This window comes from Hyperoodon ampullatus (genome assembly GCF_949752795.1).
Source record: "Hyperoodon ampullatus genome assembly, chromosome: 6".
Lineage (NCBI taxonomy): Eukaryota > Metazoa > Chordata > Mammalia > Artiodactyla > Ziphiidae > Hyperoodon > Hyperoodon ampullatus.
The window spans coordinates 13,983,421-14,008,615 of NC_136919.1; the positions used below are offsets into that span (position 1 = coordinate 13,983,421).

Sequence of the window (25,195 nt, forward strand, 5' to 3'; positions counted from 1 at the left end):
ATCCAAAATGAGGGCAGCTGTTAATGATACCGTTAGTGATCGCCGGAAAATAGGAAGGCGCTTTATATTTTTTTCCATGAAACAGGTGCTACTTCATAAAGCAGCAATGGTTTTGTCACCTGCGGCACTGGCACAAAAAATGAAAGAAATCCAGTCCTTAGCTTCCTCTAAGCTTTCCGGAATTTTGTCTTTTTCCCCAAAAGTATGCGAAGGCAAGCACTTCCAAAACAGGCTCATCTGCTTGGCGGTGAAGACCTGCTGAGGTACAAAGCCACTAACTCTGATCAGTTTCTGGAGTTGCTTGGAATACGTGGGTGCCGACTGGGTATTTAACGGTTCTTCCCTATCAACCTCGAATTCAGCAGCCTATAGCGATTTCTAAACTTCTCCAACCATCCCTTGCTCGCATGAAACTTCTCTGGGTTGCCCTTGCCAGTGGTTTCCACCAGTTGCATGTAAACCCGTTTGGCCGGGCTGCAGATGGCCTTCAGCGTCAGAGACTGCCCCCTCCTCCTTTGGTCTAATCCTAGACCCCAAAGATTAATTCGTCTCCATCTTCTCGATGTTTACCTCCTGAGGAATGCACAGCACCTAGGAGCAGATGGGTGAAACACTCTCCATGCTGGTCCTGACCGCCTCCTCGTTTTGCTTAAGGGTGCGCAAACCCTTCTCCCAGCTTCTCGAGAATTTTCATCTCGTCTTCCAAAGACATGACCCTCCGCTCCTCTTAATACGTGTCTGGCCCGGGAGCAGAATGCCCACCGCCTCCGCCCCGCCCCGGGCGGCCTAAGCCCCTGCCCAAGCCGCAGCGGCGTCCACCATAGCCGCTGCCGAGAGCCTGGTTTTAGAGCCAGGGGGCCGCCCCCAAGGCCGTTCAACCTTTGGCTAGTCCTCATTCTCACCACTCCGCTTGCCGGGCATTTACCCAGCCTTCGTTCTCAGTGGGACAGAAGCAAACCAGCCGGAGAGTCGGACGGCAGGACCAACTGAGCAGCGCCCAACATGACGCCGCGATGCGACCCCGTAACCACCAGCGACTCTAGTCAGCCCCGCTCTCGCGAGGCTTGGCAGCCCCCGAGCGCGCGCTGTCCGGCAGCTCCGCAACTCTATTGGTGCAGTCCGGGCCGTTTTGGCCCAGTCAAAACTCGGGGAAGGGAGTCTGCGCCGGGCAGATCTCGCGAGGCTTGGAAAAGCGCGCCGGGAGCCGGGAGCTGGGAGGGTTGACTGGGGAGCCCCGGCGGGAGGGGGCGTCATGGCGGCCCAGGCGCTGTCGCTTCTGAGGGAGGTGTCTCGGCTGGAAGCGCCGCTGGAGGAGCTGCGCGCTCTGCAGTCGGTGCTGCAGTCGGTGCCTCTCAGCGAGCTCCGCGAGCAAGCGGCGGAACTGCACCTTGGCCCGCTTTTCTCCCTGCTCAACGAGAACCATCGGTGAGATGACCCCGCAGCTTGAGCGGGGGAGAGCGACACCCCCAAGTATGGAGACGGGGATGGGGGTGGTGGTGACGGGGGAGGCTTTTCCCAGTCGCAGTGAAGGTTGAATATCGCTGAAATTTCAGAGAGGGAAGGATCCTGGGCTGAGAGGCGAGAGACGGGGTTCAAGCCCAGGCTCTGAGGTGGCCGTCGCCTGGCCTCACTGCCTTCATCCTTGAAATAGGAGGAGGAAAGCAAGGTTGCCCACCTACGGGGAGGACTCCACAATCACGTATCCAAGTCCTTGACTTTTTCCCACCTCTTAAGAAGGGGTCCTATCCTGGCAATTTGGAAGGATCCATCGATATTTTAAATTCACATACCTTTGATCCAGTAATTCCCGGTTACAGAAATTTAACATGCAGGTATACTCACACACAAAATGTACTGTATATACAGGAATATTCATAACAGAAGGAGGCAGCAAAAAACCAAACAAAACAAACCAAAAAAACTAGGAACCACCTGAATATCTATTAAAAGGGGATTCTTAAATTATGACGCGACTGTAATACTATGCAGCTATTAGGAAAATTGAGGTAGATCTATATATGTGGACATAGAAAGATCTCTAATATATGTTGCTGAATGAAAGAAGAAAATTGTAGGAGTTTGTAATCCCGTTATGCGTAATTTTTAAAAAGGATTACCACCCCCCACACCCACTTGAACACAGGCCAGTGTAGCTTTTGGAATAGCTGAAAGATACATCAGAAACTATTAATATGGTAGTGGGACTTAGAATGGTAGGATGGCAACTTTTACTTTTTATGTACATCTGTAGTATTTGATTTAAAAACACTTTGTATTTGATCATCTGATAACTTAAAAGACTTTTTAAATGTTTGTGATCCAGAAATTTAAAAGTGACCTTTCTTCTTGAAAAGATAATGAATCACTGAATCAACACTGGATGATTTCAGAGGGCTTTCTTGGCTCTGACCTTCTAAGAATCCTCCCTTTTTCATATGTGTTCTCCCTTCATTAATTCGGTTAATTAACATTATTCAGGTCTGCCTATGAAATCTCTATTTGTCCATTTTAATTCAGGCCCTCATTTTCTCCCTCTCGCTAGGTCTGTTGCATTAGTCTGACTTCTCATTACCTCTGAGTTTCCTTTTCTAGTATGTTCTTCCCACGTTGCAACCACAGAGAACTCCTCAGGATATTTGGCTCACATCTTTGCCATGGTTTCCCATTGCCTCCAGTGTAAAATCATGACTTGTTAGTCTGGCACTTGGACCTTTACAATATATTTCCATCCTACTTTTCCAGCCTCATCTTTTTCCACTCTACACATATTTCATCTGCTCCAGCTACCAAGTGGCATTACTTTCCCTTGAGCATGACTTGGCACTTTCCTAACTTTGTTCATGCCAGTTCTTCTAACTGAAATGCCTTCCCCTCCAAATCTGTCCATCTTTTAAGGCCCAGGTGAAGTGCCACCCCCTCCAAAATGTCTTTCTTGGTCACTCCAGTTACAAGTGACTGGCCTTAGATCTCCTGAAGGACATTATCATTACTTCTCTTAATAATACTTGACACTATTGCCTTATGTTGTAATTCCATGTGTGTTTCTGTCTAGTTTGTAAATTCTTTGAAGAATTCATCTCTGCATCCCTCTTAGGGTGCAGCACATAATACAATATATGCCAAATAAAAGATTAAACTCATAAATTTTAGAGAGCCCACCTAGTCCAACCACTTCATATTATAGATGAAGAGACTTTCAGTGATCTATAAGTTAACACCAGACATGCACTAGGAACTGAAATGAAGGGGAGTTTGAAGAATAAGGTCTGTGGGGTCATGGTTTGCTGAATAAAGGAGCAGCTCTCTAGGAAACAATTTTAATGGAAATTTAAAGACAAGGTAATTCAGAACTTAGTACATTGTAGACACCAATTGCAATTTGTGGGAATAATTCTCTGGATAGTAGATTAGCCGTCTCTAGATATATGGCTGTTTTCCTGCACTATATATTGGTTCGAGATCTTTTCGGATAGATGTAAACCTAGAATCATTTTTTTAAAAATAAATTTATTTATTTATTTTTGGCTGCATTGGGTCTTCGTTACTGTGCACGGGCTTTCTCTCTAATTGCGGCGAGCAGGGACTACTCTTAGTTGCGGTGTGCGGGCTTCTAGTTGCGGTGGCTTCTCTTGTTGCAGAGCACGGGTTCTAGGTGCGCAGGCTTCAGTAGTTGCGGCGTGTGGGCTCAGTAGTTGTGTCTCATGGGCTTAGTTGCTCCGTGGCATGCGGGATCTTCCCGGACCAGGGCTCGAACCCATGTCCCCTGCATTAACAGGCAGATTCTTAACCACTGCGCCACCAGGGAAGTCCATAAACCTAGAATCTTGACCGGAGTTTTTGTGAGCGAAAGTAAGTCCTAAGATCACTGCTTTACAACATGGAAGGCAAGCAAGACTGATTGTACATTATTAATTCTTTGGCTTCTTGGTACCGAAGGGACACATGTGACCTTAAATCTGTGCAATATACAGTTTAATCTACCATTGCTTTAAAAAAAAAAAAAGCTTTATTGAGATATGATTTACCTAAAATAAACTGCACATAATAAAATATGCAGTTTGACAAGTTTTGACATGTATATTATACTCATGAAACCATCACTACAATCAAGGTAGCAAAGATGTCTCTATAGATGAGTTTGCCATTTTTTTTTCAAGAGTTTCATATAAGTGGTGTCATACAGCATGTACTCTTTTGTTTGCTTTCTTTCACTTGGCAGTTATTTTAAAATTTATCCATGTGGTGTGAATGAATACTTGATTCCTTTTTATTTCTGAGTAGTTCTCCATTGTATAGATGAATCACAGTTTGTTTATGAACCACCTGTTGATGGACATTTGAGTTATCTCCGTGTGGGTATATTACCGTAACACTGCTATGAACGTTTGTGTACAAGTCTTTACATAGACACATTTTTTTTCTTTTCTCTTTGAGTAAATACCTAGGAGTGGAATGACTGGATCATATGGTAGGTGTATGTTTAACTTTGAAGAAACTGCCAAACTGTTTTCCAAAGTGATTATATCATTTTACATTCCTACCAGAAGTGTATGAGAGTGGATTATAAGCTTAAATATAAAACCTAAAACTAAAACTTCTAGAAGAAAACATAGAAAAAAAATTTTGTGACCTTGGCTTAAACAAAAATTTCTTTAATGTGACACCAAAAGAATGATCCATAGGAGAACAAATTCATAAATTGGACTTCATCAAAATTAAACATTCTGCTCTTCAGAGGTCACAGTTAAGAGAATGAAAAGGCGAGTCACAAATGGAGAAAAGTCTTTGCAAAGAATATATCTGATAAAGGACTTGTATTCAGAATACATAAAGAACTCTCAAAACACATAAGAAGAACCCAGTTTTAAAATGGGCAGAATATTTGAACAAGATGTGTGGATAACAAATCAGCAAATGAAAAGATACTCAACATCATTAGTCATTAGGGAAATGTAAATTAAAATCACACTGAGATTCTACTGCACACCTACTAGAATGGCTAAAACAAACAGAAACATTGAAGCAACCCAAGTGTCCATCAATGGATGAATGGATAAACAAAATATGGTATACACATATACACGATGGAATATTATTCAGCCTTAAAAAGGAAGAGAATTCTGACACATGGATGAACTTTGAAGACATTAAAAATTTTTTTTTCTATTTCTTTATTTTCTTTCTTTCTTTATTTGGCTGTGTTGGGTCTTTGTTGCTGCGCACAGGCTTTCTTTAGTTGCAGCGAGTGGGAGCTACCCTTCGTTGCGGTGTGCGAGCTTCTCATTGTGGTGGCTTCTGTCGTTGTGGAGCATGGGCTCTAGGCGCGCGGGCTTCAGTAGTTGTAGCACGCGGGCTCAGTAATTGTGGCTCGCAGGCTCTAGAGCGCAGGCTCAGTAGTTGTGGCGCACGGGCTTAGTTGCTCCGCAGCGTGTGGGATCTTCCTGGACCAGGGCACGGACCTGTGTCCCCTGCATCGGCAGGCGGATTCTTAGCCACTGTGCCACCAGGGAAGCCCCTGAAGACATATTAAGTGAAATAAACCAGATACAAAACGGTAGGTAAATATTGTATGATTCCACTTATATGAGGTACTTAGAGTAGTCAAATTCCTAGAGACAGAAAGTGGAATGGTGGTTGCCAGGGGCCAAGGGGAGGGGAAAATGAGTTGTGTTTAATGAATACAGAGTTTCAGTTTGGGAAGATGAAAATGTTCAGGAGATGGATGGTGGTGATGGTTGCACAACAATGTGACTGTATTTAATGCCACAGAACTATACATTGAAAAATGGTTAAAATGGTGAATTTTATAGCATAGACAATTACATTTCTTTTAAAAAAGAAAAGAAACCTATACCTATTAGCAATCACTCCCCATTCCCCTTCTCATCTCTCCCTCATCCCCTGGCAACCAGGAATCTGCTTTCTGTCTCTATGGATTTGTCTGTTCTGGACATTTCATGTAAACGAAATAATCACATCAAAAGGAAGCCTTTTGTGTCTGGCTTTTTTCACTTAGCATAGTATTTTCAAGGTTCATCCACATTGTACCATGTATTAGTACTTCATTCCTTTTTCATGGTTGAATAATATTCCATTAAGTGGATCTACACATTTATGCATTCATTAATTGATGGACATTTGGGGTTTTTCCACTGCTATGAAAAATTGGCATACAAATTTTTGTGTGGACATGTTTTCATTTATCTTGGGTATAAAAACATTCTTAATTACTCCCTTACCCTTGATTGTGCAAAGTGCAATCGCTAAGTTAAAAGGATATGTTCATTTGCTGTGTATTGCTATGTACTGCTTAATCACCTTTTAGGAAGGCACCAATTTAACCGTATACTCCTATTAGCAATATATGAGTGCCCGTTTATTTGTACTGCCTATTAAGAGACAAGGAAGTTATTAGTGAAACACCTCTGTATCTACATCTGGTAGTCATCAAGTTCTGCTTAATTTGCCTCCTTAATAGGTCTTGAATCTTTTCCCTCTTCTCCATTCCCACTGCTACTTCCCTGTTTTGCTCCTTCATCACGTCTCACCATCAACTACCTTTTTTTTTTTTTTTTTTTTTTTTGCGGTATGCGGGCCTCTCACTGTTGTGGCCTCTCCCGTTGCGGAGCACAGGCTCCGGACGCGCAGGCTCAGCGGCCATGGCTCACGGGCCCAGCCGCTCCGCGGCACACGGGATCCTCCCAGACCGGGGCACGAACCCGTGTCCCCTGCATCGGCAGGCAGACTCTCAACCACTGCGCCACCAGGGAAGCCCCATCAACTACCTTTTAACTGAAAATTCTTTCTCTAAAACTGATGCAGAGTGATTTCTGTAAGTCAGAGCTCATTGTGTTCCTTCTCTGCTTTAAAACCACTTCATGGCTTTCCATTGCCTTCTGGGAAGAGGCTAAATTCCATAGCAGGACATAAAAGACCTATCAGAATCCAGCTTCTGTGCATCTTTCCTGTCTCATTTCTTGTCATTCATCCTTCTCCCCACCCCATCATACCAAGCGACTTGTGGTTCCTTGAATGCATAACAGTCTCATTCCTCTGTGTCTTTTATGTGCGACTACCCCCTCTACCCGGAACCCCTCTCTTCTCTTAGATAAATCCCACATTTTAGCTCAGGTGTTACCCTCTGGGAGGCCTTCCCCGAACCCTGTGTTCTTTTCTGAGCTCCCTCAGCTTCCAGACCTAACCTATAGCATTTATCTACTTGGATTATAGTTGCCTTTTTATTTTTCTGTGTCATCCATTAAACTGAGCTCCTTGAGATTAGAGAATATATTTTATCCTTAGAGAATATGTCTTATATGTATTATCCTGGCACAGGCATGGCACATAATAGGTATTAGGTTAGTTTGTTTTTTGTTTAGTTTAGTTTTATTTATTTATTTATGGCTGCATTGGGTCTTCATTGCTACACAGGCTTTCTCTAGTTGCGGTGGGCGGGGGCTACTCTTCATTGCAGTGCGGGGTCTTCTTGTTGTGGAGCACGGGCTCTAGGCATGAGGGCTTCAGTAGTTGTGGCACGTGGGCTTCAGTAGTTGTGGCTCGTGGGCTTCAGTAGTTGTGGCTCATGGGCTCTAGAGCACAGGCTCAGTAGTTGTGGCACACGGGCTTAGTTGCTCCATGGCACATGGGATCTTCCCAGACCAGAGCTCAAACCCATGTCCCCTGCATTGGCAGGCAGATTCTTAACTACTGTGCCACCAGGGAAGCCCGGTACTAGGTAAATTTGAATAAACTAGTAGAAGCTGGTGTTTCAAAGGGAAGTCTGTGTGGAGGAGAGCCTCATTTTAAGCTAGGTGTCAGATATTAGGTTGTTGCTTCCTACCTGGTAGGACATGAATTGATGAGATCTGTGGTGTCTGTTTTAGGGAACAGACTACTTTGTGTGTATCCATCCTGGAGAGATTGCTGCAAGCTTTGGAGCCAGTTCACGTGGCCCGGAACCTCAGCGTTGACCTGCAGAGGGGACTGACTCACCCCAATGATTCTGTAAAAATCCTCACTCTGTCCCAGGTATGAAATTTTACTAGCACATATTAAGGGAATCAACATTTAGTGACCACCTGCCCTGAGCCAGGGTGTATGCTGGGAGCCAGAGACAGAGAGGTGAAGAAAACACGTGCTCTCTCTGTAGGGAGTATCTAGTCTATTCCAGTGTGCGTAGCTAACTATAACCGGCAGATACAAGCTAAAGTAAGAAGTTCCACTGAGTACCGTCTGAATCAGTTAGTCATCAAATACTGAGTTCCTTTTATCAGGCATTGTGCCATATGCTGTTAGAGCTACCAAGATAAATAAAGCCTGTTTCTTCCCTCCAAGGAGCCCCTAGTCTAGAGAAAAAGATTGCCATGGTAAGTCTTATTATAGTGGCATGAGTGAAGTACTGTTATAAAGGTCACTATACCAACAAATTGAGACAGTAACTCTAACCACCCTGGTAACCAAACATGCTAGTGTTTGGGTCAAGAGCTGCTGCCGAGGATTATCTTGAAGTGATAGAAGCTGAGCAGTTAGTTATCCACTAGATGTTCAACTACTGTTTTTTCTTTTCTTCTCTAAAGTATCTATTCAAGAAAAGGAGAAAGGATTGATTTATCCATCGACCGTTTATGTGCAAAACTCTGTAGGAGGTGCTTTACCTATTTAGTTTCATTTAATCTTTATTACTATCCTGCAGTTAAGTATTGTATTCCCATTTTACAGACAAAAAATTAGGCTCAAAAAAAGTTATTTGATTTGCTCAAGATCAAGAACTGAAAGTTGGTAGAACTAAGATTTGTATTGTTTTCACTCACTGAGGTGTCTCAAGTCTTAACTCACCTGTTTTGTTTTGTTTTTTCTTTCTTTTCAAAGATGTGACTATACCATCTGTGTGTTTGGCTTTCATGAATTTGGGTCATTTGGAATTTAATGACTCATAGCTGTAGTTAGTAACTCCTAAAATAACTGCACACTAAGGAAATTTGACCATCATGTGTTTCCATGTTGCCCTACCTTGGAAGAGTATTTCTGATTGTTTTTTTCCCTTCAGGTTGGAAGAATTATTGAAAATTCTGATGCTGTTACTGAGATTCTAAATAATGCTGAATTATTAAAACAAATCGTTTATTGTATTGGTGGAGAGAATCTATCTGTAGCTAAAGCGGTGAGTCAGCTACAACCATCAGCCTAAACATGCAGAGACATTAATGTCCTAAATGACAGAAAGGCCTTCTGGATTGAGAGGTGGAGGTTTAGAATGAATGATTTGCGTAATTGAATTTGCAGCCTCATATCGATGGTATGAAATAAATAAGTGGCATCAAAATAAAACTAGTAAACCCCTTTTATTTTCTAGAATGCACATTTCTAAATTAACCATCATAGAGTTTACATTGGGTTGCTTGATAAGAAGCTTTTTCTATTTTCTGTTGGGAATACTATGTATTTTTTCCAGTTATAAGTAATTATAGCTAAAATGTAGTGAATGCTCCTTGGGTAAGCTGCGTTCCATACACTAATTTTCATATAAATCTTATGAAGTAGAAAGTACAGTTTGGTATTTTTATGACTTAAGAGATATTTTCTTTCCTTATAAGGCCATTAAATCCCTGTCAAGAATATCACTGACCCAGGCTGGACTGGAGGCTTTATTTGAAAGTAATCTGCTGGATGATTTGAAAAGTGTAATGGAAACAAATGACATTGTTCGATACAGGGTGTATGAGGTAAGACTAAAAGCATCCTTTCTGGTGCCTATAATTCAGAATGTATCAAGGCTTACATCAGAAGGCGAGGTGGCTCATTTAACATGTATTTATTGAGTATATAGTCTATGTTAGGCCCTATATATACCAGGTGCTCGGGATGTAGGGATGAACTCCCAGCCTAGTGTGTGAGACAGTCATATAAAAAATATTTACACTGCACTTTGAGTACTATAATAGAGGAGATACCATTGAAATTAGACTTTGAAAAAATTAGTGAAGTGGTAGTAAGAAGAAGCTTTGTACTGAGCAGTGTGCTAAATCCTCTCGTATATATTCTCTTCAATTCTCACAGTAAACCTGATACTTCATTATCATTAATCTCGCTGTTGATGGAGTCATTGACCCAAGGCCATGCAATTAATAGATTGTATATTCAAAACAGAACCGTTTACAGTCTGATTCCCTCTTCAGAACAATGTCTTACTTTGCATTGTTAATATAATGCAATCTTGATTTTCCTTCTGCTTCTGTAGCTGTTTCTTCTTGGTCTCCTGGCTCCTTAGCCTCTATTGAACCTTTAATTGCCGGAGTTTGTGAAGGCAAGCTAGGGCTCTTATGCTCATGTTCAAACCAAACTCCTGATCTTCTCCATCCACCTCATGCCCCTAATAAAAACAGCAGCAACAAACTGGCCCCGTCTCCCAGTCCATGTGGCTGGCTGTTGGACCTCCAGCTTATTCTCTGTGAGGCCGTGTCCTCCCTGCCATGTATCCACTCAGTCATCACATTGTGTCAGTTTTACGTAAACTCCTGCATTTCTCTGCTTTGCTATAGCCACCACCACCCTAGTCTAAGCTACCAGTATCTCTCACCTGGACTACTGTATTTGCATCCAAACTGGTCTACTCCCATTTTTGTCACCACTAGTCTATCGCCACATGTAGTCAGAATGATCTTTTAAAAATCGAAATCTGATTCTTTCGTTCCTCTGCCTAAAATACTCGGTGTCCTAGATCTCTCAGTAAGCCCTCAGAACATACTTGTTGAACGAGTAAGTGAATGGCCGACTGATAGAATGAATGAATGGATGATTTTTACAATCTGTTTGTTGTTGTTGATAGGGGCTTTTGTCCCGATTGATGGTTTCTTTTTTAAAAAGGGCAGATATACCCAGGTATATCTGGGTGAGTGTTTCTGTGCCAGAGTAATTTCTTGTGTGTTCAATGAAGTTTTCCTGATTGTGGAGACAAATAATGGATTTTTAAAAATTCAATTATATTAAGTATATAATTTATACTAGTATATAATAGTATGTAATATACTTCCTAGTCCTGCATTTAGCTTAAAATGCCATCTAACAAGTTTGGGGCTATTTTGACCTTTCTGCTTTTTCTGTTTTCTTTCAGCTAATTGTGGAGATATCTTCTGTGTCACCAGAATCTTTAAACTACTGTACCACCAGTGGATTGGTAACGCAGCTTCTCCGAGAGCTGACCGGTGAGGATGTGTTAGTAAGGTATGTTGACGGAGAGAGTTCTTAAAGCAAAATGTCCTTTCTTGGGGTGCCAGGAGACAACCTCGGAACTTAGTGTGATCTCCCCTAGTGGAGCCTATGCTCAGGTTGCAATCTCATGACTGATTATGTCCTGAAGAAGGGGCTTTTTGAAAATTGCTCAACTTACATGGTGACAACATACCAGAACTTAGCATGACAATTCAGCTACTTTTGAATAACAGTGTTCCCTGTCCTTAGGCATGTGTGCTGTTTAAAAGTTGCCAATCACATGGTAACTGTCATTTTGTGTTACTTAATGTGTTAACATGCACATTTATATATATATATATATATATATATATATATAATTTTTTCTTTTTTTTTTGGCCATGCTGTGTGGTTTATGGGAACATAGTTCCCCAACAAGGGATTGAACTCAGGCCCTCAGCAGTGAAAGGGCCGACTCTTAACCACTAGACTGCCAGAGAATTCCCAATATGCACGTTTTTTGATGTCTTTAAATAATAGCACTACGGCATGATAGAAGAAACATGGACTTTTGAAAATGAGTGAGAATTGGGCTTACATGCATCTCTACTACTTAGTAGCTGTTTGACCTTAGACAAATTATTGTAACCTGTCTGCACCTGAGTTTCCTTATCTCTTAAATGGAACAATGACAATTGTGTAAAGAAGATAATATGAGGATTAAGTGAATTGACCATAGAGACCAGTACAATGGCCGATATAGGCTCTCAAAAAAATGTTAATTCCAGTCTCTTTACTCCCAGCCCGTATTCCTTAAGTCCCCTTGAATATCTGCCGAGTGTTTCCTTGGATATTCCACAATTTACTAACACATCCCCACTGTTGAATAGTTGGTTCAAGTATTTTGCTGTTATAAGAGCACTATAGTTACCTTTGTGTACACAGGACTTTGCTTTCCTTATCTTAAATGATTTTCTGATTGTCCTGTGTTCTTTAAATGTGATTGAATTTGTTGAACTCACATGCATAAACCAGTCCTCAGTCATACTGTTTCAGAGCATTTGAGTTACATTGTTTCAAAGCCTTCCTAATAAGGAAATTATTTTGTTAAATTTCTTTAACTTAGTATCAGACTTTGTGACATAGGAAACAACATTGCAAATAGTCAGTTAAAATACCTTAGGATCAACTATAAAAATACTTTTTTTAGTTAGTTGAGGAAATTTGGTCATGGGTAGGCTTTAGATGATACCAAAGCATCATTTTTTAAATATGTGGTAAAGGCATTATAATTTTGTGAGAAAATATTCATGTTTGACATTTCAAAATAAAACAAAGGTTGAAAAACTCTTTGAAGAGGTAGTTGTGTTTTAATGGAAACAATAATGGGCCTCAAATCAGAAGGTCATGATTTAAGTCTTAACTGCCTTGTAAAAACAATGTGATTCTGGACAAGTTACAATTTTCTCATCCTTGTGTCCTGATCTGAAAAGTAGAGCCAGGATCAGTCACCTTTCACACTTGGTGGGAAGAATTAAATAAAATAACCTATATGAAAACAGTTTATAAACTATACTAATCATATGCAAAATCTTGGCATTACAGAGCCACCTGTATAGAAATGGTGACATCACTGGCATATACTCATCATGGACGACAGTACCTCGCTCAAGAAGGAGTAATTGACCAGATTTCTAATATAATTGTTGGGGCAGATTCAGACCCTTTCTCTAGCTTCTATTTGCCAGGTAAGAAATACTGACACTTGTGGAAATGACAGTGTATGTTTTGTTTCAGAGTTATTTCTGACAGGGGAGGCCAGGGATTGTTTTCTGTAGAGCTCATTCCCTTAAGATGATACCCATAGCTCCTTAATGAAGTGGAATCTATTGCTTTGGGAGCCATGCACTGTTGATTCTAATTTTCTGGAAATATTGCTGTTTAGAGCATTAGGCTGTTTCCCTTGAACCTTAGCCAAAAGAACCATAATAAAACTACTAGTAATGATACTTACAGTATATTTCACCGATTCATCAAATCTTGAGTTGGAATCTTTATCTAATATAGAATTATTCTAGCCATTCTGTTCTAGGACTTGGTTGATTCGTTTTTCTTGAGCACTTCCAGAAATTGGAAATTAATTTTAGATAGCCTCGCTTATTTCGTCGATGAACATCTCTGTTTAAAAATTTCTTCCTGATAATGACTCCAAACTTGCCTTCCTATAATTTGTATCTGCTGGTCCTTGTTCTTTATTCTCCCTCTTGCATATGACAATGCTTCAGTATTCGGACCCAGCTCCGTTGACACCCTGAGATTTCTATTCCGTCAGGACCACACATCACAGGTCCCTCAGTATCTCCTTATGGTCTGTCTGATTTCCAGGCAACACAGTACTGTAACCTTTCTCCTCTTTCTGACCTAAAGTTTATTACTGTCCCATGAAAACCTAGGGCCCACAATTTATGCTATCTTCTTTTTCTGTTAAAATATATTCTTGTAAATATCTTTAGGATTTGTGAAGTTTTTTGGAAACCTGGCTATCATGGATAGTCCTCAGCAGATCTGTGAGCGTTATCCTGTCTTTGTGGAAAAAGTCTTTGAAATGACAGAAAGTCAAGACCCCACCATGATTGGTATAGCAGTGGACACAATTGGAATTCTAGGATCCAATGTTGAAGGAAAACAAGTTTTACAGAAAACAGGTTGGTATGACTTGTTTTGGCTTTCCTTAAGGATATCTTTTTTTTTGGGGGGGGGACAAGAATTCATCATATAAGTTCATTTGCTTGTATGTTAACTGCATAGTAGAAACTACTTTTACAGATGGCAGTCTTTTTACCATGACCTTGGACTAATCCCTAAAAAGTCTCATTATTGGGCTTCCCTGGTGGCGTAGTGGTTGAGAGTCCGCCTGCCGATGCAGGGGACACGGGTTCGTGCCCCGGTCCGGGAGGATCCCACATGCCGCGGAGCGGCTGGGGCCGTGATCCATGGCCACTGAGCCTGCGCGTCCAGAGCCTGTGCTCCACAACGGGAGAGGCCACAACAGTGAGAGGCCCGCGTACCGCAAAAAAAAAAAAAAAAGTCTCATTATTATTACTGTATTTTTTTTTAACGTGGCTGGACCAAGCACTCTTTCCCCTCTACATCTTTCTTAAATAGTGTTTATAGTACAAAGGCCATAGTCTGGAGTCAGAAAGACCTGGATTCATGTCCCAGTTCTAACACTAACTTAGCTTTTTGAGCTTCACTTACTCACTTCACTACTCTAGGCCTCACTTTCCTTATATATAAAAAGAGTATAACAACTACTTCTCAGGGTTGTTGTGAATATTTACTGAAAAGACACATTTGTTTTATATTTATATGTCAAGGAAGGGAAACAAAAATATGTTACAAGATTTTATGTTAAGAGTGATACTTTAATGGCACATCCATGAGTATCTTGCAAGTACTATGAATTCTACACACAAAAAAATGTACAGCACTGTTAAAACCCTTGTGAAATATACGTTGAAAATTATATATGCTGTTTATCACAGCTAGTATCCAGGTTATGTGTACTTTTCTAACTGCTTGTACCTATGACATATGATCCTTTTACAATCTTGCAAAGAACATACTGTTGTCATTCTCATTTTACAGATAAGGTAGGTGACACTCAGAGAAGTTGAGAAAATTTTCTAAGATCATTCAGACTGTGGGGCAGCTGCTACTCAAATCCAGGTCCTTTGATTCCAGAGCTCTACACTTTAACTTACATATGCTGTATTGCATATGAATGTGTTTTAGGCCTGTCACTTGGTTTCTGACCACATGTTTATTTTTATATTGGTTTAGATTGGTAGCAGTCATAGTATATGAAAGCATACTTTTAAAAATCTCAATTGTTCACTTAACACCCATTAGGATGGCTATTATTTTTTTAAAAAACAGAAAATAACATGTTGACAGGATGTGAGAAATTGGAACCCTTGTGCATATCTGGTGGGAATGTAAAATGGTACAGCTGCTGTGGAAACATGGTGGTTCCTCAAAAAATTAAACATAGAATTACCATATGATCCAGCAATTCCACTTCTAGGTATATACCCAAAAGAATTGAAAACAGGGGGTTAAATAGATGTTTGTACATCTGTGTTCATTAACAACATTATTCACAATAACCAAAAAGGGTAGAAACAACCCAGTGCTCATTGATGAATGAGTGGATAGACAAAATGTGATATATACATTCAAAGGCATATTATTCAGTCTTAAAAAGGAATGTAATTCTGACACATGCTACATCATGGGGGAACCTTGAAGATATAGTGCTAAGTGAAATAAGCCAAACACAAAAAGACAAATATTGTATAATTCCACTTATACATGGTACCTAGAATAGTCAAATTCACAGAGACAGAAAATAGAATAGTGGTTACCAGGGGATGGGGGGTGGGGGGAAAGGAGAGTTGTTGATTAATGAGTACAGAGTTTCAGTTTGAGATGATGAAAAAGTTCTGGAGATGGGTGGTGGTGATGGTTGCCCAACAGTGTGAATGTACTGAGCTGTATGCTTAAAAATGGTTAAAATGATAAACTTTATGTTATGTGTATTTTACCACAATAAAAAATATCTTGTTATTCTTCAAAGGAGCTCGCTTTGAACGCTTGCTGATGAGAATAGGATATCAAGCAAAGAATGCCTCAACAGAGCTCAAAATTAGGTGTTTGGATGCAATTTCATCTCTTTTTTATTTACCAGTAAGTAGATTGGGAAATTAATGAAGAACAGTGGTATATCTGGGGGAGAATAAATCTGTATAATACTAGTTAACTTACTATAAATGTTGACCAAATAAATGCCATCTTTCTCACTCTTAGTGAAAGAAGATAACCCTCATTATATCACTAGTGACATTTTTAAAGTTAAAATGGAATCATAGAGTATTAGAACTGGATAGGACCCTAGAGATTGCTTAATCAACCCCATCAAAAAAGAAACAAGACAAGGCTTCCCTGGTGGCGCAGTGGTAGAGAGTCCGCCTGCCGATGCAGGGGACATGGGTTCGTGCCCCGGTCCAGGAAGATCCCACATGCCACGGAGCAGCTGGGCCTGTGAGCCATGGCCGCTGAGCCTGCGCGTCCGGAGCCTGTGCTCCCCAACGGGAGAGGCCACAACAATGAGAGGCCCGCATACCGCAAAAAAAAAAAAAAAAAAGAAACAAAACTGGGGAAGTCTGGGCTGAGTTGGGGAAGAATGCTCCAGACTTGGCAGAGCTCACACAGCTAGTTAATGACGGTATGATCAGAACCCAGGTTTCCTGGCTTCCTAATGTCTTGAGGTTTTCCTTTTCTGTCTTGTAGCCTGAGCAGCAGACTGATGACCTCCTGAGGATGACAGAATCCTGGTTTTCTTCTTTATCTCAGGACCCGCTGGAGCTCTTCCGTGGCATCAGTAATCAACCCTTCCTTGAACTACACTGTGCTGCCTTAAAAGTGTTCACGGTAGGCATCCTCTTCTTTTCCATGCCTTCTGGGACTCTGCCAGTTCAACACATGTGTACTTACAATGAGCCAGTCTCTCTGCCATGCCCTGGGGATGCACAAGTGCATAGGAAGTTTCTGCCCTCTACTATTAGTGTAGACTAATTAGGGAGACAAATATGTAAACAAATGGTTTCAGTAAAAGATATTAGGTGCTGTGGCAAAATGTTCGAGGGTGCTGTGGGATCACAATTAATTCCGCATTCCTTATCTGCCATCAAGCAAGCCCTTACTACCTTAGCCCTGGTTTTCCTCAGCCTTATTTCCTGCCATTCACTTCTGGCACTGGCAGCTCTAGTGATAGCAGACTGCTTGCTTCATATCTCTGGACCCTCGTGTACGCTCTACATTCAACACTCTTCCCTGAGCTTGCTTGTTAATCTCTTATTTATTCTTCAAGGACTAACTCAGATGTCTCTTCAGCAAGCTTTGCCCAAACCCACAAGGTTGAGTTAAGCAGTGCTGGCTTTCCTACTTTGCATTTATTCATTTATTCAGCAAATATTTGTCGAGTTTATTTTCTTTGCTAGGTTCTGGGGATATAGTAGTGAACAAAAGATACAAAGACCTTCCTTTCATGTAGCTCATCGTCTACTGAAGGACTCAAGCAGTAAATATAATTATAAAGTTAATTGTATAATTATAGTTGTGGTAAGGATCATACCTCTGTGTTCTGTTTATTACACTTTGTTGAAAATGTTTATTTATTGACCTATTCAACAGAGTTTATTGAAAATAGGAGCCATAGCTGATTTAACTTTGTAGCTTCAGCACTTGCTGTGGTTCCCTGGGCTCATAGAAATGTAGTCATCACTTTAGTAATCTTAATAATGGGATCTCAGGCAGCATGCTTGGCCTAGAGAGGGAGGGAACAAGGAGGGGGGGGCAACAAGAGAGGGAAGGCTGGACTTCCCTGGTGGCGCAGTGGTTAAGAATCCGCCTGCCAGTGCAGGGGACACGGGTTTGAGCCCTGGTCCGGGAAGATCCCACATGCCACGGAGCAACTAAACCCGTGCACCACAACTACTGGGCCTGTGCTCTAGAGCCCACGAGCCACAACTGCTGAGCCCGTGTGCTGCAACTACTGAAGCCTGCGCGCCTAGAGCCCGTGCTCCACAACAAGAGAAGCCACCACAGTGAGAAGCCTGCACACCGCAACGAACAGTAGCCCCCGCTCGCCGCAACTAGAGAAAGCCCGTGCGCAGCAACGAAGACCCAACGCGGCCAAAAATAAAGAAAATTTTTTTAAAAAGTGGGAAGGCTTCCTGCAGGATGTGATACAGGATCTGCGTCTTGAAGGATACAGGATACCTGTCAACTTCAAGAATGTTGATTTTAGACTGTTTCATCCTTGTCAGTAGTCACTGTGATGGTCATTTTGGCTCCTGCGCTGGTATTCTCATTATTTGTTTTTTTCCCACTCTTCTACCTTATGCTCCACTTAGCCATAGTTGTAGAGATAATTTTTGATTTACTGGTTTGGGCAGCTGTTTTTATTTCAACCCACCCATCCTCAACTATTGTTAAGTAGGCTGATGTTTCTCAAACTGTAATGTCTTGTTAAAATGTAGATTCTCATTCATTGGTTCTGGAATAGAGCCTGAGATCCTGAATTTCTAACAAGTTCACAGGTGATGCTGAAGCTGATGGTGTGCAGAACACATTTTGAGAGGAAGACATAGGCTGTAAACTTGATTGTGCCTTGTTCTACATTAGAATATATAGTGAGGTTTTTAAAAACATTTTTTATAAACGTTGCTTATTCATTATTTTTAAATTTGGAAAAGATTGAGAAGTAGAAATTTTTTAAAGCACATAGAGTCATACCTGTTTGGTATGACTTTAAGGTGTTTCCTTTTAGTATTGGTATTAGTATTTATCTATTTATTGGTGTAATATTTCAGACATACAGTCATACCTTGCTACCTCTGCCCAATCCAATTCCCCTTCCTCCCTCTCTGAATGTAATCACTTTCATGAATTCAGGGTTTACAAGTGCACCCGTGATTTTGTACTTTTACTATCTATGCATATGTGCTTAAATTACAGTATTTTAAATATTCTTAAACTTTGCAAATGGTATTGTGCTCTTCATATCATTCTGCAATTTCCTTTTTCTCCCTAATGTTATGTTTTTAAGATTTATCTATATTAAAAGAGGCAATTAGAAAGGCATTAGTATTTCATTGTATAGCCACAGTGTGTCAATCCTCCAGTAAATGAAGATTTAGATAGCATCTATTACAAATGATGCTACAATGAACATTCTCGAAAATATCCTCTTAGGAACATGTATGAGAGTTTCTTTAGGGTAGTCTTTTCTTCTCAAGTCTTTGTCTTGAGTTTTCCACTGTTGTAACTATGCCATGTGTATAATTTGGATCTACTTTTTTCATATAACAGATTTACCTATCCTTTATAAACTTTATTCTTAATGTTTATTTATTATTGCTATATACCATAATTTACTAACTCATCTTCCCACTATTAGGGATTTATAGTGTACCTTTCACAGTGTGATGAGCATCTTTGTTTACAGATTTTTTAAATATTTTGATTATTTTCTTAAGTTAGAGTTTCAGGAGGGAATTTACTTGGGCAAAATGTAACATTTTTAAGGTTCATGTTGCCAAATTTCTTTCTAAGGTTTGTGCCATCCCATTAACAAACTTAACTTAAGGCTCAGAGGAATTGTGTTCTTTTCCCCTTCTATTTCAGGCCATTGCAAACCAACCCTGGGCTCAGAAACTTATGTTTAACAGTCCAGGTTTTGTAGAATATGTGATGGACCGGTCCGTAGAGCGTGACAAAGCTTCAAAGGATGCCAAATATGAACTGGTGAAAGCACTTGCCAATTCTAAGACAATTGCAGAAATCTTTGGGAACCCAAATTATTTGAGGCTCAGAACTTACCTGAGCGAAGGTCCATACTATGTGAAACCTATTTCCACAACAGCAGTGGAAGGAGCAGAGTGATTTCTTCTAGAGTTTGGACCATTTATTGACCAAAATTTCTCCTGAGGCATTTGACTCCATCTGTATTTTACAAAACAGAGACTTCCCTCCCACCAGAATTATCATGGAGTGTCTAATGTAATTTTATCACCAACATTTGTTGTGTTTCTACATTGAAATTCAGTGTAAAGCCAGGAAAGCAGGCAAACTTGATCGTAATTGAACCAGATGTTTCTCAGATTCCTTTGACTGCCTTAGTCTTTGCAAGAAGATGGAAGTTTTGTTCTCCCAGAAAATTTTCATGGACTTACTCACCATCTTATTTTAAAATCCACTTTAACTAAAATGGAACCAAATGGTTTGTGAATTCTTTCTATCCCCCCACCCCCTTATTTTTTTGGTCTTTTTTTCCCTTCTGATTCCACTTTCAAAGTCTTGGATATAAATATTCTTTGAATAACAAGTAATATGCAATCTTAAAATTATGTTCCCTATACTAAGAATAAATACTTTTATTAATAAGGTCTCTCGGGCCTCCCTGGTGGCGCAGTGGTTGAGAGTCCGCCTGCTGATGCAGGGGATACGGGTTCGTGCCCCGGTCTGGGAGGATCCCATATGCCGCGGAGCGGCTGGGCCCGTGAGCCATGGCCGCTGAGCCTGCGCATCCGGAGCCTGTGCTCCGCAACGGGAGAGGCCACAACAGTGAGAGGCCCGCGTACCGCAAAAAAAAAAAAAAAAAAAAAAAAAAAAAAAAAAAAAAAAAAAAAATAAGGTCTCTCTTGCTTTTTTGTTACTATTATTCCTTTGAAAAATAGATAATAAATCTTTTAAAAATGTTTCTAGTGTTCCTCGATGCTTTTTTTTTTGCTGTTTATCAAGGCATCTTACTGTGTTGTGGTTTTGGGTGGGGAGGAGTGATAACATGCTAAACCAGAAAGGTCCCCAAACTGTCATTTTATTTATTGGTGGAGCATCGTTGTTGAGAGCTTTGCGTTTAATTTCTGAGATCCATCAGGTCCACATTGAGTTGATCAGAGAGAGGGAAACTGACTCCTAATAACTAGAGTCAGAATGGAGGGGTCACTATGCCTAAACCAGGATACCATCTTACTGATTAACAAAGGATGCACTTGCTTTTCATTGACAAAAAATGTTCCCACCTGTTTTCCAGTGCTGTGCTCTCTAAACAGCAAAGTGATCACCAATCCAGAGGTTTCTACATGAATATGTTATCAGAGTGTGATGGTTCAGAATGGAGAGATAGGTTTCTTTCAAGCCATGGTGGTGATGTTGATAAACCAGCCCTGCTCTGTTACAAAATGATTCTCAAGTGACTGGAATTTTCTTGTCCCCAGATTAGTCATCTCTGTTCCGCCATCTCTGGTATCCGTGAGTCCCCTTTTTCCATCTTTCCATATGGGCCATTTTCCTACTGCTAATACCACTAAATTTCTGTTGTTTTAAGCCACCTAGTTTGTTGTACTCTGTTAGGCATCTTTAGGAAACTAATAGAGTGTATACATAACATGAAATGTGTATTTGTTGCATCCCGTTTGTAAAATACTGCCTAATTAGGACTTGATGAAAATTGTTTCACAAAAAATTAGAGATCCAAGTCTTTACCCTAGTGAGATTTAAGTTAATATATACTAGGTAGCTAAAACTTTTAAGTAATTCCACCACCCAGATTATTAAAATGTTTCATCTTACAGACAAGATGAACATTTTGTTAAATTCCTTAGTGTTCTCCTTTAATTCTGAGAATTCTCAAAAATCAGTCACAGCTGCTATCACTGAGTCATGACAGTTCCATAGAATGTGATTTTTAGAAATCCATTAATTGTAAAGAGAAACAAGACTCTTGGTTATAATTAAATTTAATGTTCTCTCTTTTCTAGACAGAAGGTGTTATTTTGAAAAGAATCATGCTACACCAACTTAAATTTCTTAAAATGAGATCTCAATTCAATGTAGTACATCAGAGCACTAAGAACACTGCAACTTGCTGAGTACAATTAAAGATTCAGAGAAACTACATAAAACACAAGGAAGGGGCTTCCCTGGTGGCGCAGTGGTTGAGAGTCCGCCTGCCGATGCAGGGGACACGGGTTCGTGCCCCGGTCTGGGAAGATCCAACATGCTGCGGAGCGGCTGGGCCTGTGAGCCATGGCTGCTGAGACTGCGCATCCGGAGCCTGTGCTCCGCAACGGGAGAGGCCACAACAGTGAGAGGCCCGCGTACCGCAAAAAAAGAAAAAAAAAACACACAAGGAAGGAGGGACACTTTCTGTAACAAGGTAGGAGGTAATGTTTAAAGAACACACTTTTAAGAAAAACAAAGAAATCCTAATCACCATAATACATGACATTATTTTTTATGGTACCCATGTGAAAAAGTTTAAAGCTGTCAAGGTATGTCAGAAGTTTGCAGGAAATGAGCCCATAGTAGGTTTCAAACAGCGTACATTCTTTCCCACTGTTAATTTCCTTCCATGCCAGGGGCATTTCAGCATCTGTAGTTTCTGAGGATGTGAAAATGAACTTATAGCAACATCTGTTGTATCTGATGTGGCTTTTCCCAGAAAACCTTGAACTGTGTATGGGTATTAGGCCAATGGATTTAGCACAAATTCCTACAAACACATCAGCAGGCACCATAATGGGGACTTCTTTGAAAACTACGTACATCATCCGAGCCACATCTTGGGACATAACAAAGGCCTCACCACTGCAGTAATCTGGGTAGTACTTTTCTGGGTACTCGCTGAAAGGGACAAATTCTTGGCTATTAGGGTCTCTGTTGGGTGTATCCTGATGGATAACTCTTCCTACATAGATATCTTCAAGGTGTTCTTTCAGATTGAGGAGGTAGTCTACCAAGCTTGGTAGATTGACAAACATCTCTTCATCAACCTTGAGAATGAACTGGGCGTTAGGGCAGAAAGTCACAGCCCACTGTGTCATGGTGATAATCTTCAGAGTTTGATTCTCAGCACTGTCCGAGAAGATTCCTTCAATTATATCATTATTCTTTTGGGACTCTTTGTCTATCTCTTGCTGGGCAGTCACCAAAACAGGCATTCCCAAAGCAAACTGTGTGAGAATGGGATGCCCTCGGACACTGGTTACGTTACCCCAGGTTTTCCTGATGAGGTCCCGCCTTGTTCCATTTCCTGGGCTACTGAAGATAAGAGAGAGCAAAAATATGTTCTTCCCTTTACACACCTCCGACTGGCTCAGGATATAGTATTTGGAAAGATTACTTCTTAGGGGCTCCATGTTTAATTTTCTTGCCTTATCCTTAATTTCAAGAACTTTCATATCTACATAAGGCAAAGCATGCAGAAAATATTCTTCCACAAAATCAGCCCCAAAAAGCAAGGCATGAAATAGAATAACATTAAACAGAATGAAACACCACTGGTGAGTCCGAAGTCTGCAGAATGTCACCTAAATAAAAGAACACACATTCAAGCTCCATCTCCATTTCTGTTTTTGTCCCCACTGAACACTATATGTACCTCTCACAACACTTAGCGCTACACTGTTTTAAGTGTTCATTATTTAGTTCTGTTATCTGTCTCTCCCACTATATCATGGCCCCCTGGACAGCAGGCATCATGAATAAAATGTTGGTTGTTTTCTTGCTTGGAGGAAAGCCTACTTACTATATACGAGGCACTGTGTTAGACACTGGGGAAGCAAAGAGAAATCAGACATAGACACATGGATATAAAGTAACAAGTGCCATCGTGCCAAAAGCCTACAGGAAAATATATGATATTCCTTCTGGAATTGAAGCACTTGGATCAGTTTCTTCTCTACCTACAAAGGTCAAGAGCTGTTTTTCAATGGAGTGGTAGCTTTTGTTGGCCACTGAACAATGGCTACTATCAAACATTTACATTCTTCTAGCATGACTTTTCAATTTAACAATAAATTCTGACATTGCTTTGACAATGTCCCCTAATCCATCTGACGCATCTATCAACATGGCCAGATTCCTGCTATCTGTATAGAACCTCTTCAGAGATCTAGGACATACCTGTGCCAAGCTTACTTCACCTATCAAAGGAGATGGAAACTTTCCATCTGGAAGAGCATATACAATGTAGTATTGCAATATACAGAGCCAGGGGACATTGGAGGAATTAAATCTCTATTCATTGGAGCTTCAATCAACAAAGACTCCCCTAATGACACTTACCTCTTCTTGAGCGCTTGCTGGGGGCAAGGCACTGTGCTAAGCACTCTACATGCCTGAACTCATTCAGCCCTGGTAATATCCCTTTCAGATATGTTATCTTCAAACTTCAGCTGAGTATACAGGCAGTATAGGAATTTGCCCAAGATCTCTCAGTGAATAAGAGGGTGAGGTAGGGCCATGATTTGAACTCAAATCTGTCAGATTTCAAAGCTCACTCTTAACCACTAGAGAATCCTGAGTTCCATCTTTTACTTTCCCGTGTCTGTTGAATAGGAAAAACCAACAAAGCAAAACAAACTCTCACAATTATAATCTGAACTCCTTTCCATTTTCTCAATTCTGATGATTTACACACAGAAGAAACTTCAGCCTACTAAAAGCTTATTTTAATAGATATAAAATGCTTCAAAGATTATAAGAAACTTGCCTGCATGTTGTCTGTGAACGATTTCAGGGCTTTGGAAATTATTGAGTCCAGATGCCAAAGTATGCCCAAATGTATCTCAGGATCACTCAGTCTAACAGCAATTGAGGTACAGTACCTTGTGCCTGAGACTTTAAGGATAAGGTTTCTTGTCAATCAACCTGAGCTTTTGTCCCAGAATACCTGCTGGCTCCATAGGACAGCAAGTGCTGATCATGTTACAGCTAAAGTGAATCCAGAACAAAGACTAGAAAGCAAACCTCTTCAAATGCTTCCAACCTTATTTACCTCTTGAAAATGACCCTGATGAAGTACCTGGTGACATATGTGTGGGAATTGAAAGAACAGTTACTTCACCCATATCATCTCTCCATAGCATCATCACAGAAGGAGTGCATCTCAAGAAACTAAACAGTTGGAGTAGTTTCTGCTCCCTGGTACCTGCACATGCAACAAATGTGTTAAATATCAAGGGATACTTGTCATCCCTAGTGGGTGCATTTTTTTTCTACCCAAAGAAACTTATGGTGTGGTTTGGCGTATGTCGTCAAGAAGGATTTTGTATTCCTAGTATAGGCCATGGAAGAACATTCCTAAATAAATTATATGTCATCCATCTACCTTTCCCAGGCAACTTTATCTCAAAATGGAAAACAACGTGTAGTCCATTTTAGCCTGAATCAGAGAAACTAAGCATTTGACGTTTGCAATTTTCCTATTGCGTGAAAGTGTAGGAATTACTCCAAATACCATTTGAGCAGCAAGTTTATGAAAGAAAGGAGAAGGAAGGAAGGAAGGAAGGAAGGAGGGAGGGAAAGAAAAAGCATCCAGCATATTTTTATGTTCCTGTCACATAAGCAGTTGTACTGATCATTCTGTTCCTATGCCAGG

General features: G+C 40.7%; 2 protein-coding genes across 3 annotated transcripts; one reads left to right on the plus strand and one right to left on the minus strand.

Annotated features, from left to right (window-relative positions):
* Positions 1-1,252: 1,252 nt before the first annotated feature.
* Positions 1,253-20,084, plus strand: PSMD5 (proteasome 26S subunit, non-ATPase 5; the record flags this gene model as incomplete). Of its 2 annotated transcripts, XM_079706427.1 has the most annotated exons (10): positions 1,253-1,425; positions 7,884-8,028; positions 9,047-9,160; positions 9,594-9,722; positions 11,111-11,220; positions 12,793-12,935; positions 13,701-13,892; positions 15,827-15,936; positions 16,540-16,680; positions 19,438-20,084. In XM_079706427.1, 10 exons carry the CDS (start codon positions 1,253-1,255, stop codon positions 19,693-19,695), a joined length of 1,515 nt encoding a protein of 504 aa, XP_079562553.1. In that variant the 3' UTR covers positions 19,696-20,084. The 2 variants fall into 2 exon arrangements, with proteins under 2 accessions (XP_079562553.1, XP_079562554.1); XM_079706428.1 differs by lacking the exon at positions 9,594-9,722.
* A 1,935-nt stretch (positions 20,085-22,019) lies between these two features.
* B3GALT9 (beta-1,3-galactosyltransferase 9) lies at positions 22,020-23,117 on the minus strand (the record flags this gene model as incomplete). Its single annotated transcript, XM_079706942.1, has 1 exon — positions 22,020-23,117. Exon 1 carries the CDS (start codon positions 22,992-22,994, stop codon positions 22,020-22,022), a length of 975 nt encoding a protein of 324 aa, XP_079563068.1. The 5' UTR covers positions 22,995-23,117.
* Between the last annotated feature and the right edge of the window lie 2,078 nt (positions 23,118-25,195).